The 15579-nt window shown below is 44.7% G+C and overlaps 1 protein-coding gene across 2 annotated transcripts in view; it reads left to right on the top strand.

Annotated features, from left to right (window-relative positions):
• The window catches only part of LOC118221706 (noelin-2-like), a 95230-nt gene that overhangs the window by 66216 nt on the left and 13435 nt on the right, over positions 1–15579 (top strand). For both annotated transcript variants that reach the window (XM_035407007.1, XM_035407008.1), the window contains exons 3-5: positions 6053–6208; positions 13118–13337; positions 13787–13893. In XM_035407007.1, coding sequence (XP_035262898.1) covers positions 6053–6208; positions 13118–13337; positions 13787–13893 — 483 coding nt within the window. The remainder of the gene's footprint in view (positions 1–6052; positions 6209–13117; positions 13338–13786; positions 13894–15579) is intronic.

Here is a 15579-nt window from a genome sequence, read left to right as displayed (position 1 = left end):
TACATTTGAAGCCATGCCAATAAAGCACATTCACCTCTGAGTTTAAGAGAGGGATAGAACAGGAGAGAGGGAGGGACAGAGGGGGAGAGGAAGAGAGAGAGAGAGGGAGAGAAAAGAGGAGGAGGAAAGGGCTACAGAAACAGATGAGTGCTTAATTCCCAGAAAAGTTCAGACAGCAAAGATCCCAATCCAGCTGCATCTACTAATCTATCTCCAACCCATCCCTCTTCCACCTACCCCACAAATCTATCTCTAACCCCTCCTCTCCTCCACCTTCTACCCCAAATCCATCTCATACCCCTACTTTAACACCCTTTTCTTCCAAATCCATCTCTAACCCCTCCCTACTCCACCTTCTCCCCCGAATCCATCTCTAACCCCTCCCTCATCCACCCTTTCCCCAAATCCATCTCTGACCCCTCCCCCTTCAGCCAGTCCTCCACATCCATTTCTAACCCCTCTCTCTACCACCTTCTCCCTAAATTCATCTCTAACCCCTCCTTCCTCCACCTTCTCCTCCAAATCCATTTCGAGCTTATCCCCTCTTACCCTCAGACATCGCACACATACTTGCATGTATATACACCCCCATATACCACACACACACACACACACACACACACACACACACTCATCCCTGCGGACGGTGTGTGTTTCTGGGTGCCTGGTCACTCCCGGAGCAGAGCTGTCAGTCAGAGTAATTGGATGCCGCTCACCTTGGTGAGGAAGGTTGCCACGGTGACAGCGAGACGTTCAGAGTGGGTGGGGGGCGCAGGCTGCTAGGGGGGTTAGAGACCCAATCAGGTCCCTGTCCTTCTAGCTGACAGAATAATCCCACCACAGCAAGCCCAAGAGCTGCCTCTTACTCCCCCTCCTGCTCACACATAAACAGTACAGAGTGCTTCCTCAGGTCATAAACAACATACACCGTCACCCACTACCACACTCACAGAATATACACCTTTAACAGAACCACTGACCTCTACCACACTCACAGACTATACACCTCTAACAGAACCACTGACCTCTACCCCACTCACAGACTATACACCTCTAACAGAACCACTGACCTCTACCACACTCACAGACTATACACCTCTAACAGAACCACTGACCTCTACCACACTCACAGACTATACACCTCTAACAGAACCACTGACCTCTATCACACTCACAGACTATACACCTCTAACAGAACCACTGACCTCTACCACACTCACAGACTATACACCTCTAACAGAACCACTGACCTCTACCCCACTCACAGACTATACACCTCTAACAGAACCACTGACCTCTACCACACTCACAGACTATACACCTCTAACAGAACCACTGACCTCTACCACACTCACAGACTATACACCTCTAACAGAACCACTGACCTCTACCACACTCACAGACTATACACCTCTAACAGAACCACTGACCTCTACCACACTCACTCAGAATTACATCATTAGTTGCACTACTGATCTAATCAGTTAAATGCAGCCAAACTAGAATTGATCTAATTAAATGACAAACTGTCCAAACCCACCCCCTCGTCCCCTTTTGCTGCGCATGAATGCGTCTGTCCAACTGAGACTAAAATTAGCGTCACTCACTCCTCCCCCCACCATCCCCCCCTCCCCCCCACACACACTCACATGCACGCACACATACATACAGACACACACACATATTTTTGTTGGCTTTCTCTATTTTAGTTATTTTATTGCCATGAAACGGATACCCTGCTTTCGTCCGTGTGGTTTTATATGCTTCAGAAAAAACTTTGCATTTGAGGCCATTATTTTTTCACCAACATGGCCGTTTTTGTGTCCGTCGTGATAAACTTATGAATAGAATGGAGGATGCTGGGAGGTTTCTCGAGCCTTTATTTTGCTCTGGGTTTGGAGGAAAGAAGCTGTAATGAGCTGAACAAATAATTGTCCTGGGCAAAGTGCTGAAAACTATTTTTGTTTACTGCTGATAGTTATTGCGTCTCCCACACTGCAAAGATGAGGGTCGTTTCCTTTCCAAATGTTTTAATGCATTAATAAATACGTATGGGGAAGGCAACAGGAGTGGTGCACACACAGAAAGATGCTTGTGCTCATTCTCTGATTTATGTGTGTGTGTGTGTGTATAATTCATAATTTCCTCTGTCCTTCATGCTAGCAAAATCTTTATTCTATTTTGAAACTTTTTTTTATCCGGAAGGTATACACACATGCATGCATACACACACACTCACAAACACACACAGCAGGATAGGCTGTCAGCTTAACACACAGGAGTCATAACACCAAAGAATGAGCCATAAAAATCAAATAATGAAAGTTATCACTTATTCATGCACACACACACACTCACACACACACGCACACAGAGGCACACTTTGAGCCAGCGCAATTTCTGGCTCTTTTGTTGGTGTTGAGACACAAATAATACTCTCCAACGCATCAGTAACAAACAGCAGGAGAAATCCTACCTCCATTTTGAAAGCTGCCTTGAACTTTAAAGATGGTCGCGCTCTCTTTACTGTGCCACTCGGTGACTTTCCAGCTGAAATAAAGAGATTTTATTTTTTTTTAAACGGGGATGAAAAGATAAGGCTTACTCATGCTCAGTTTCAGAATTAAGATACGTATTCACACAGGACAGGTTCTGGAATGTTCCAGGACTCTTCACCTGGGTTTCCTTCTGATGACTCACACAGACCCTTTGCTCTCAGGTAGTCCTCCTCCTGTCTGCCATCTGGGCCTTTTCTGTTGCCCCTAACGAGGGCAGATTGGCTGCAGGTTTCTGAGATGAGCGAGACTGTCTGGTGGAGAGAGGGAAAACAAAATGGCTACCTGGGCAACATTGGCTGGTAGCCATGACGGCACAGCTCATGACACTACATTAAACAGGGTGGTGTGTTGGGAGTATGCTCACAGACATTGAAATGTCCTTTTAGCATTTGATTAGCGCCCATGTGACAAACACCACTAGGGATGACATCATTTCTTTTCGAGAGAGGCGAAAACCAAATCCCAGACTGGGAAGATGATGTTTAATGAGGGACTGTGTTTACACAGTGGGTGGCGAGGCCCTGCGTGGGATTTGCCAACCAGTCATAACGAGAGAAACACACAGTTAGCATCGACACAGAAATAGCAGCACTGGGCATCTACGGCCGCGACACACACACACAGACATTAATTGATATGGATATAATTTTGTAACATGAGCTGAGTAAGTGTAGCTGTTTGTTATTGAATTGTTGTTGCCATATTGTGTGCAAGAGTGCCTTGCGCAAAAAACAAAAAAACAGTCATTATAAAATGTAGAGCATCTATATCAGGCATTAATATTTACTTGTGTTGCTTGCTGCATTAAACCAATGGGGTTATTCCAACCCAACTCCATATTACCAAATACTTTTTATTCTTTTCTAACGCCATGAAAAACCTCATTTATGTTGTGCTGTATTTTCTGTTTTGTCTAAGAAGTTTGTGTCTCAAACAAAGATGATTTTTTCAGGAATAGAAAACTGTTTTTAATTTCATTTGCCAGCATTATGATATAGTCACATGGGGTTTTGAACAAGCTTTATTAGTCGTTGTGTCGTGAGGCATTCGACAATACTTAGTGCTTGATGAGAACTTTAAAACTAGTGTAAAACAAAATGTATAATGCTGCCATTGGTGATGCCAGCGCATAAACTTTGAGTTAATATTTAACGCAGACAACCAGTTTTCTGAATTCAGCAATCCCTGAAATGTTTGTGCAGCAATAAAAAAGGCAATGTTTTTAAACGGACTGACTTATTGAATTCACAGGCAGAGGACAAATTTTGATTGAATCCTGGCCCCAGACTTAATGCGTTTTCCCTCGTCGAATGACAGGTATCAGCGATGCTGACGGAAAATGTTTCCCTTGCATTCAGAGCTTCTTCAACTTTTGTTCTAAATTTTACTTATGAACTGTCAAGCAAGACAGAAGTAATGGCAGTGCAATATGCCGGCATGAAAAGAAAAGCAGAGCCGTAAATTGTGTAAAGCGATTTCGCTTCGGGGGTTCCGTCAGGTTTAATGTTGTCAGTACAGCAGGTACACCTGTTTCCTTCCTGTTTTGTATGCATGCTATTCACGACGTGACAGCGGCGTTTCCTCATCTGGTTATTCGCGGTTATTTCTGCCCGAGTTTTCTTTGCAGACATTTTACTTCTTCTCCCCCCGCACGATTTTTCTTTGCACCTGTTATTTTCCACCAATATTTTGTACGCATGATCGGATCCCACTGTCTGGTCATTATTCTCTGCTTTCTACATCACGTTAGACCCGGTGTGAAACGTCTTTCAGATTAAACTGGAAAACCGACGCTGTTGCATGTGTGAGGAATAGTGAGGACCACTATGTTCATGATGAATGTGTGTGTGAGAGAGAGTGTGTGTGTAGATGTGTATGTGAATGTGTGTGTGTGTGTGTCTGTCTGTATGTGTGTGGGAGTATGAGTGTATGTGTGTTGTTTGTGTATGCGTGTGTGTGTGTGTACCACTAGTTTCCACAATAGGGTGTTTCTTTGGAGTGACTGTATAATTGGCTACCTTCCTTAATTGTCTGACAGCTACTTTGTCATTAACTGCACAAAGACTGTGACTGCGTGGAACCCACACATTCCAACTCTGTGACCATCTACACCCAAACATTCTAACTCTGTGACCATCTACACCCACACATTTTAGCACTGTGACCATCTACACCCAAACATTCTAACTCTGTGACCATCTAAGCCCAGACAGTTTAGCACTGTAACCATCTAAACACACATCTCATCTGGCCCACACGGACAAAGGTAAAGGCACTGACAGTGAATGCCTAGTTTTAACTTACGAGCATAAGACTATATAATGAAAAGAATGAGCCATCTGGACATGTCATTTACCTACAGCCCAGAGCAGGGATGGCCATTTCTTTTCAGTGTTTTTTTTTTTTTTTTTTTTGGTCCCACCTGTCGTTCTGGGTTAGTGAGCTAATTAGCTATGCACAACAATAATGGTTCACTTGTATATTAGACCACATTTCAAATTGCTATACAGAAACATTCATGAACTTGGAAAGAAACGTTGCTTGATCAGTTTATTAAGAGTAGGAATTATCATGAAATCCAGAAACTGACATTCCTCCTTGCCCAACCTTTACCTGTATAAGTACTCTGTCAAGCAGTAGACTCCCAGCGAACCCCTACCTCTTGGACATGACCTGAAACTCTTCCACGCATTGACAACTCTCTATATATATATAAAAAAACTTGCAGAATTTACCTTTAGCTAATTTGCCCCTATGCCCCCATGTTCAACCAGAAAAAGTCATTTTTTAAAATTGACTTTCCTATTCAATGCTCATCCAACCAGTTAATTCCTTTTGAGATTTTAAAAAGCTTCATCCACATCAGCTTTTGTCTCCTTTATCTGAGCCTGAATAGGGAAAGTATCTTAAGTCTGTCCCTGTAAACTTTTACATTTCATATCTGGATCTAGTTTCATTGTCCTTCCTTTTCAAGGACTTCTATAGCTTTCTTATATGAGGTGCACAGAACTGCAAACGTACTCTATATTTTGTCTGACAAATACAGTGCCACCAATATGATGCTTAGCTCTTTGTAGAGTAGGTTCTGTGGAATATTTTTTTTCAGACTTCTTGAATTCCAGTACCCTGTTCTATAACTCTACCAGTAGTGATTGTTACATCAGCATTAGAATGTTCAGTTATGAACATTCTAATGACATATTTGTCACCGTAAAGCGTTCATTCAAACTTGTTTTTTTTATCTCTGAATGTTATAACACATTGCTAAGATGCTGCTAGACCCGCTACTATTTGCGAGGCTAATTTCTCTGACTCACACAGATTATTGTATATATGAGACTGTAAGGGTCTAGTCTATATCTCTAACTGTGATAGTCGAGTGCATATTCCTGACTGTGATAGACTAGTATATGTCACTAACTGTGATAGACGTGTGTACATCTGTAACTGTGGGAGACCCAGTGCTGATTGGTTGGCTGCTCTGTGATTGACAGGTCCAGAACATAACTCAGTCCATGGAGGTGCTGGACCTGAGGACGTACAGGGACCTGCAGTACGTCCGCAACACAGAGTCCCTCATGAAGACCGTGGACAGCAGACTGAAAATGGCCTCAGACAACCCCAGATCCCTCAACCCCAAGAGCTTTCAGGTGCCCCCGCCCCCCAGCTGTCACCTGTCACCTGTGCCGAATCCCAGAATGCTCTCAGTCACTTTCCCTCGCCCATGTCTGTTCTGACTCCGCCCCTTCTCTCTGTGCTTGGAGGGTATGGCTGGGAGAAACGTTCTCTGTTGAATTGTTGCCTTGGAGATGATACCCTTGCCTATGTGATGTTCATTGTGCAGGAGGAAATGGAGTCCAGGCTAGTTACAGTTAATCTTTGCATTGGAGGCCAAGTCGTTCCAGCCAAGGTTTACCTTCGATACAGAAACAGCTATTTTACAGGCTGCGAGATCTTTATCCGGACTACCTCATCACCACTATTTAAAACTGCCTTTGAATTGGTTATCAAACAAAAAATGAGTCGTCAGGATATGGGGACCATGGCCTGGATTAAAAAAATAAATAAATGCTAAATAATAAATAACTTTTAAATAATTAAGATGTTTAGGTCTCAAGGCGTATTGATACTTGTGTTTATTTGTAAGCCAAAATTAAGGAGGACAAATGTTGACTAAATTCAGGCCCTCATGTTCCTTGCATTTGTACAGTGAATACATGCATTTGTAATAACTAAGGATCTCTAACACGAGTCTGTGCTACATCTGTGTGCCCAGTTTGTGCGGACATCTACTGCATGTAAAATGGCAATTAGGAGGAGTAAATGCTCTCTCTGGCTTTCACACGAACACAAACACACACACACACACACACACACAACCTCTCTTTGGCTTTCACACTGACTCATTGGGATGGCAGGTATGCCATCCCGCCAAGTTACGCCTTGGCGGGGGCATGTCCCATATATACACACACACAGAGACACACATGCAAAAAGAACACTTTTATATCAATCCATTTTCAAGGGGGAAAGCAATGATAGTCTTCTGAAGCCCTTTGCTGGTAGTAGCTTTGTTATGCAGCAATTGATGTGGTTTTGAGATAATTTTCCCCCAGTAATTTTTCAGTTCAGCAGTTCCATCACAGCTTACGTTCCTTTCAGTGATGGAAGATGTGATTTAAGAATGGCTGTCAAAAGTCCATTTTCAAAAGAGCCGATTATCAAAGTTTCTTTCCTCACTGTATAAGGTTCAAGGTGAGACTTCACCCTCAATTCAATTCTTGATGATAAATGTTTGTGCCTACTGATAATATGTTAAAGAAATAACCCAATTTTGACATGCTAAGCTTTTTGATGCCAGAGTTCTCCCATCCTGCAAAAAATCTCCAGGAACACAGGGACACCTCACCCAATCAATAAAGCAGTACACCAAAAGTAATACATCCAAGTAATTGTAAATTAGGAAAATAGCTCACCTTCTAACAGTGGAGGTATCAATAGACTCCAGTAACATTAAATTGGGGTTTAATTCCCTTTTGCATTATAAGAAGAAGGGGAGGCATTACATCCCACTGACATCATCACTTAAAATTGAATTGTACAGGTGAAAGACCAAAGATGCCATTTTAATACATCAGATAAAGGTCATTGTAATTATTCTGAGGGGGAGACGGAACGTACCAAATTATAGTTTGTGGTTGAAGGTTCCCCTTAACAGCAGCAGACTTAGAGTCGGGTTCTCATTATATTTTTCTGGAAATTTAACATTTTAAGCATTCAAGCAGAGGGACAAGGTTAGTCACCCTAACTAATTAAATTTGCTGCGGCTGTAGTGATAGGAGCAGGCATTTTGAGAGCCCACTTTGAAAGTGGATCAAGGCCAGCAGAAGGGAGGGTTCCAGGCAAAGGGCTCAGCTTCCTTGCTCCAAGTCTGAATTATGAGTTTGGGCCTTGAGCTGCAGCAAGGCCCGGGGTGGGAGAATTATGAGTCCAAGACTACATGGAGGAGGAGAAGGAGGAGGAGGAGGAAGAGGAGGAGGAGGAGGAGAAGGAGGGAGGGATGAGGTGTTGGGGAGTTCCAGTGTATGTGTGTGTTTATGGGATAGTGTGAATGTGTGTGTGAGTGTGTCAGAGAGAGAGAAAGAGCATGTGTGTGTCTATGTGTGTGAGAAATAGAGTGCGTCCATCCACTAACTATATGTGATTTATACGGTTGAGCCTATCCCAGCATGCATTGGGCAATGGGCAGGAATACACACTGGACAGTTTGCCAGTCCATCTCAGGGCACACAACATTCATTCACTCACACACTCATACATAGGGGCAATTTGGACTCTCCAATTAACCTGAATTTTTTTTGGACTCTGGGAGAAAACCGGAGTACCCGGAGGAAACACACGCGGACACGAGGAGAAGGTGTGTGTGTGAGAGAGAGAATGTGTGTAATGTGTGTGGGAGAGGATTTGTGTTTGTGATGATATGGGTATTTGAGAGAAAGAGAGAGAGAACAAGTGAAAGAATGAGCATGTGTGTGTGTGTGTGTGTGTGTGTGTGTGCCCGAATCTCCCCTGGTGCCAAAACTCCTCAAGGACAGCATGCAAGATGTCTGTCATTTTTTACCACCGCTCTACGTTTTTATGACAGCTTCTCCAATCACACACATATCTATTTTCATGCTCCAAGCCTCACACACCAATTCTCAATTTCACACACACAAATAAACCTTGTGAGTCACACACACACACACACACACACACCCCGATTCTCAGTCTCACATACATAAACCCTGTGAGTCACACACAAACACACACGCAGATAGTGTCGCCCATCGAGTCTCACACACACTCAGACTCACAGAGGACATCTCTCAAGCACAGGGTGTGCCATCATTAATCTTCCCCAGTCAGCTTTGGCTGTGGAAACAGCCCTGATTCATATCTCACAGAGTGAGATTGCTCACGCTGCAGCCCATGTCAAAGTGTCCCAGAGATATTACTCAGTTTCTGGGTCAGATAATCACAAACCCTCTCTCCCTCTCTCCCTCTCTCTCTCTTTTTCTCCCTCTCTCCAACACACTCTCACACAGACACACACATGAACACACATACTCTCTCTCTGTCACACACACATACACATACACACACACACGGCATGTGGGGAACTAGTGGGGACCACAGCTGTCCTTGGACTAGAATCTTCTGCTGTGTTCTAACTGTGTAAGACCCAGAATAATTATTTTCACAGGCAGGTCCCTAATAAATCTGCAAGTTCTTATGTCATTATTATGTACTGTGTGTCTCTACTGTTTATGCTTCCTCTACTAAAGAATTTGAAATTTGAAGAAACTCATTTAATTTAGCCTGGAACTGTTTGAGCACTTCAGCTGCCCTGGATGAACAGATTAAAAATAACTTTGATGAATAATTGGGTGAGATGAATGAAGCCGATCCAGTCCTGTTATACGCAGGGCTCGTACCCCAGATATTTCACACCCTCTGGGTCCAGGCTTAGAAATGACCCGGGGGGGGGGATTAAAGATATCTCATGTGTAATAATGAAGTGGGAGGGGCCAAATTAGCATAAATATGAGCATCATCATCACATGTGTATAAATACAAGGGTCATCATGTGTCAGTCGCATTGTTCTTCGCTGGAGTTTAAACCTGAAGACCACAGAACTGCATTATAGCTGGAGCAACCATCCAAATCTGTGGAATGAGGATTGGCTGTTCCAGTTGTAATTCAGCTCTGTGGTCTAGAGTTTTACACATGCAGCTACCATGCTCTGTTTCAAATGAAACCATCTAAAAGCAGAAATTATTTTATGTTTGTATTTGCAAACAAAACATACAATTTTTGTCATATGTGGATTTATAAGTGGCTGTGGTACAGTGAGAGAAATGTGACATTGAGCTGGATAACTTCAACTATAAACATAAGTCTAAAAATATTGACTGGACATCTTTGCATCCTTGCATCCTCCAGTGATGACCCTAAGAAGCAAGGAAAGGATGCATGGAGGTAAAAATGAGCGATTGGAAGGAGTCCCTGGTTTTAGTGATATTTTCATTATATGTATTTCCTCTTATTAATCATCCTGTTATGTGCCCCCCCACTGTCTGCTAATCTTGGTTTAGCTCTTTAGCTTTAGTTTTCCCAAAAAAACAGAAAACTGAACTGCTAAGACATTCCAAGTCACTGTTGCCAAAGAGCATTATAAGCCATAAATTATGAATTGGTCATTCATTAGCGGTTGACTGCAAGTCATTAGTTAGGAGACCGCTAGGGACCGTAGTGGGAGCGTAAATCACGACCGGGGCGTTCTTCACATCATACGCGGCAAGAAAAATTGATCGAAGATCATCAAAAATTAATAGTGTTTATCGATTTAGGGATGGAGGATTTGGAGCATGAAGAAGATATGGGGGTGCCCCCGAGGTTAAATTGGATTTAGCCCCCCCGCGTGGAAACCAGCTGCCTATAATGGCTCCGCTCTCTGGCACACTTCCATTGCACTCGATGGTGGCGGTGTAGCTCAGTGGTTAGGAAACTGGGCTTGTAGCCTAAAGGCTGCAGGCTTTATTCGCCGTGAGGGCGCTGCAGTTGTACTGTTGAGCGGGGTGCTTCACCTAAGTTGCTTCCGTATGCATCCGGCTTCAATAGAGGCTAAACTGCAGAAGCTGTTTAATTATCTCTGGGTAAGGTGTCTCTGCTAAATGTCAGTGATGTAATGACGCTGCACCAATAAGGCTCTGTTTTTTTTTTTTTTTGTTTTGTTTTGTTTTCGACATGCTCTTCCGATTTGTGTGTTTTTCTTGCATATTCCTTTCATTTCTGCAGTGAAATGATGACTAAAGTCAGCATGGAGTGTCAAAATAGGCATTTGAGAGAGTAAATAAATACATACATACATACATACATACATACATACATACATACATACATACATAAATAAATAAATAAATAAATAAATAAATAAATAAATAAATAAATAAATAAAATTGCCCTGTCTTATGCAAGTTACACAACTGGGTATCAGATATGTGTAGGATTTGGCACCACATGCAAAGGTGGTGTAAATGGGAACTGAAGACACTGTGATTGTTCGCAGTGACGAAGTGATTGTTGTTTATACATGAAGATGAAGATCAGATGTGTATTGTATAGGATATTTGGGGGGGGGGGGGGGGGGGGGGGATATCAGTCATCCAACATGATCGGATTTCAAAAACAAATTGAATTTAAGTGTGAAGGCCTGCCGAGTAAAGCAAGCCTACAGAATGTGCCCCAGTAGTTCCTCTGACTCCTCCTTCCTGTCTGCGAATCTACGAAAAACTGCTTCCAGTTCTCCGAGTCTTCTCAAGATTTTATCAACGTGTCTCAAGTATTTTTAGGACCCTTGGGTATATGCCACCAGTACCTGGCTTTCTTTTCCATTTTTTCTTCTGATTTTATTTAAATTTTTTTGCTTAGTTGTTTGGTTTTATTTTATTTTTGTAGTTAACTCTAACACTTCTCATGTTTGGTTTATCTCCCCTTAATTAACTGTGGGCATTGAGTGCATCTGCACTGGCTTTCTCAAAAAGCCATAAGAACTCCATATTTTAATTAATCTAATTGTCTTCAACTTTAATTGCCTTCTTCTCACCAGGATACTGGAGAAATTTTTTTTTTTTTTTTTTTTGCATGTTCAGCAATTTTCTGTTGCTAAGGCAATATTGTCTTAATCTCAAACTGCTTTTATAATGGGATAACATTAGTCTGTCCCCCGTGCTTTTCTCTCTGTCGCCTCTGAAAGTGCGCCGTTTTTAATGTGCTGTGTACCCCGCGTGCTGAGAGCAATTACTTTTACCTCAGCAGCACATTCTCATTTACCACTGCTGTGTTTAAAAGTCATTCCTCATCCGTGATTCACAGATGCTCTCATCTTCCTTAAGAAAAATTTACCGCCTTTATTCCACCCCCACCCCCCCCCCCCCATCTTTTTTTCTCTGTTTGTCTGTTTTTGCTCAATCGTTGTGGCCGCCGCTCTTTTGGCACGCCGAAGCTTGTGCTCTTCTCTTCGGCTGTCACTCGGAAGTCAGTTAGTTTATTACAAGCATTAAATCCCACACAGTACTACAGCTGAGCTAGCACCGGTGTTGGAAGTTGGAAACCAACTATTCACCAATTTATTTATGAGTAACAGACTATATTTCTACATAGTTGGTTTACTGTAGGAACTAAAATTTAATATAGAGGCTTTATCTCCAGGGGTCCAACGAGGGTGGGTCATTTTTGATCCATTACCCGTGGGGTTTAGGCAGTTGGCAATGACCTTGCCCTCTGAGGACATGAGTGCATCCAAATCATGCCAGGAGAACATGCTCCACACCACTGAGAAGCCGCCAGAACCCTTCGCTGGCGATCCAACGTCACGCGCGTTTATGCATTCGCCACCTGCATCTCAAACATCACTGCGCTCTGCTCTGCTCAACTTTGTTCTGATGATTCAGCTGCTGTTAGGTTTAAGTGCTACAGCAGGACCAAGCCACTGGGGAGCCACTTCCTGTGTTATTACAAAAATATATATGAGGTTGTTTTGTTTTTTTTTTTTGCTAACAGGGGAAGTGGAGATCAAAAGAAAGATCAAAACAAAGACAGCTGCTGCATCTCATGATTCAGTGTTCAAAATTTCCCATGTGTGTCTCAGTGCGTTTGAAATTCCTTATAGATATTTTCGGCTTCCTCTGTTTTTGTTTTCATCAGCGTCTGAGCTTTTTCTTGACATGAATGCATTTCCTGTCAGTATATTTCTTAAATTTCTTCACCGGTTTTGTGTTTGAAATTTCTTAATTTGGAAAATTTTGATATTTTGGACTGACTGCTCTCTCTCTCTCACTCCCTGTCTTTCAATTTCAGTTCAGTTCAGTGTACTTTATTGATATGAAATACACATAGCGCACATTGCCAAAGCAAACATAAACAAAATGAAGCACACGGCACAAGTTGTACAACGGTAGAAGTACAACAGTTAATATCTCTCTCTCTTTCTCTCTCTCTGATTCTGTGCTCTCAGGAGCTGAAGGACAAGGTGACTCAGCTGCTCCCCCTGCTGCCTGTGTTGGAGCAATACAAGTCAGACGCGCGCATGCTTGGGAGGCTGAAGGAGGAGGTGCGAAACCTGTCCCTGGTGCTGATGGCCATTCAGGAGGAGATGGGGGCATACGACTACGAGGAACTGAGACAAAGAGTCCTGCTGCTGGAGACCAGACTGCACTCCTGCATGCAGAAGCTGGGTATGAGAGAGGGGGTAACTGGACGGGGGCAGGAAGGGGTAACTGAATATGAGAGAGGGGATTACTGCAGAGGGCAGGGAAGAGTAACTGGGTATCAGAGGGGCCATCTGCAGGGAGGGGTAACTTGGAATGAGAGAGGGGTTATCTGCAGGCAAGGGTACCAGGGTATGAGAGAGGGGGCACCTGCACGGGGGCTGGGAGGGGTAACTGGGTATGAGAAGGGAAATGGTGAGGGTAGGTGTAGTACAGAAGGGATGAAGCAGAGATAGAGACATAGAGAAAGATAAAAGAAGGGCATGAATTAGAGGAAGGCAGCACAGTTACTTATGAATCACTAATTAGGGATGGATATTTATAGATCTGACTGCTTGGATATAATGAACCATGTGTGTGTGTGTGTGTGTCTGTGTGTGTGTGTGTGTGTGTGTGTATGTATTTGTGTGTCCCAGGCTGTGGGAAGCTGACTGGAGTGAGTAATCCTATCACCATTCGCGCATCGGGGTCAAGATTTGGCTCCTGGATGACTGACACCATGATCCCCAGCTCCGACAACAGGGTAAGCCTGCTACCTGCCACCTGTATCTACCCCCACACAGGGACCCCAAACACACTCCTGCCACCTGTATCTACCCCCACACAGGGACCCCAAACACACTCCTGCCACCTGTATCTACCCCCACACAGGGACCCCAAATACACTCCTGCCACCTGTATCTACCCCCACACAGGGACCCCAAATACACTCCTCCCACCTGTATCTACCCCCACACAGGGACCCCAAATACACTCCTGCCACCTGTATCTACCCCCACACAGGGACCCCAAATACACTCCTGCCACCTGTGTCTACCCCCACACAGGGACCCCAAATACACTCCTGCCACCTGTATCTACCCCCACACAGGGACCCCAAATACACTCCTGCCACCTGTATCTACCCCCACACAGGGACCCCAAATACACTCCTGCCACCTGTATCTACCCCCACACAGGGACCCCAAATACACTCCTGCCACCTGTATCTACCCCCACACAGGGACCCCAAATACACTCCTGCCACCTGTATCTACCCCCACACAGGGACCCCAAATACACTCCTGCCACCTGTATCTACCCCCACACAGGGACCCCAAATACACTCCTGCCACCTGTATCTACCCCCACACAGGGACCCCAAATACACTCCTGCCACCTGTATCTACCCCCACACAGGGACCCCAAAAACACTCCTGCCACCTGTATCTACCCCCACACAGGGACCCCAAAAACACTCCTGCCACCTGTATCTACCCCCACACAGGGACCCCAAAAACACTCCTGCCACCTGTATCTACCCCCACACAGGGACCCCAAAAACACCCCTGCCACCTGTATCTACCCCCACACAGGGACCCCAAATACACTCCTGCCACCTGTATCTACCCCCACACAGGGACCCCAAATACACTCCTGCCACCTGTATCTACCCCCACACAGGGACCCCAAATACACCCCTGCCACCTGTATCTACCCCCACACAGGGACCCCAAATACACCCCTGCCACCTGTATCTACCCCCACACAGGGACCCCAAATACACTCCTGCCACCTGTATCTACCCCCACACAGGGACCCCAGAAACACTCCTCCCACCTGTATCTACCCCCACACAGGGACCCCAAACACACCCCTGCCACCTGTGTCTACCCCCACACAGGGACCCCAAATACACTCCTGCCACCTGTATCTACCCCCACACAGGGACCCCAAATACACTCCTGCCACCTGTGTCTACCCCCACACAGGGACCCCAAATACACTCCTGCCACCTGTGTCTACCCCCACACAGGGACCCCAAATACACTCCTGCCACCTGTATCTACCCCCACACAGGGACCCCAAATACACTCCTGCCACCTGTATCTACCCCCACACAGGGACCCCAAATACACTCCTGCCACCTGTGTCTACCCCCACACAGGGACCCCAAATACACCCCTGCCACCTGTATCTACCCCCACACAGGGACCCCAAATACACTCCTGCCACCTGTATCTACCCCCACACTGGGACCCCAAATACACCCTTGCCACCTGTATCTACCCCCACACAGGGACCCCAAACACACCCTTGCCACTGATACCTCCCCCTACACATGTACCCCAAACACACACACCTACCTCTGATACATGTCCCCACAAAGGCACCTTACGCAGCTAGGACAAATGTAGGTGTAGGTGTGTGTACGCCACACACAGGAACA

The sequence above is a fragment of the Anguilla anguilla genome, chromosome 2 (genome assembly GCF_013347855.1).
Source record: "Anguilla anguilla isolate fAngAng1 chromosome 2, fAngAng1.pri, whole genome shotgun sequence".
Classification (NCBI taxonomy): Eukaryota; Metazoa; Chordata; class Actinopteri; order Anguilliformes; family Anguillidae; genus Anguilla; species Anguilla anguilla.
This window is presented reverse-complemented; position numbering and strand designations above follow the sequence as displayed.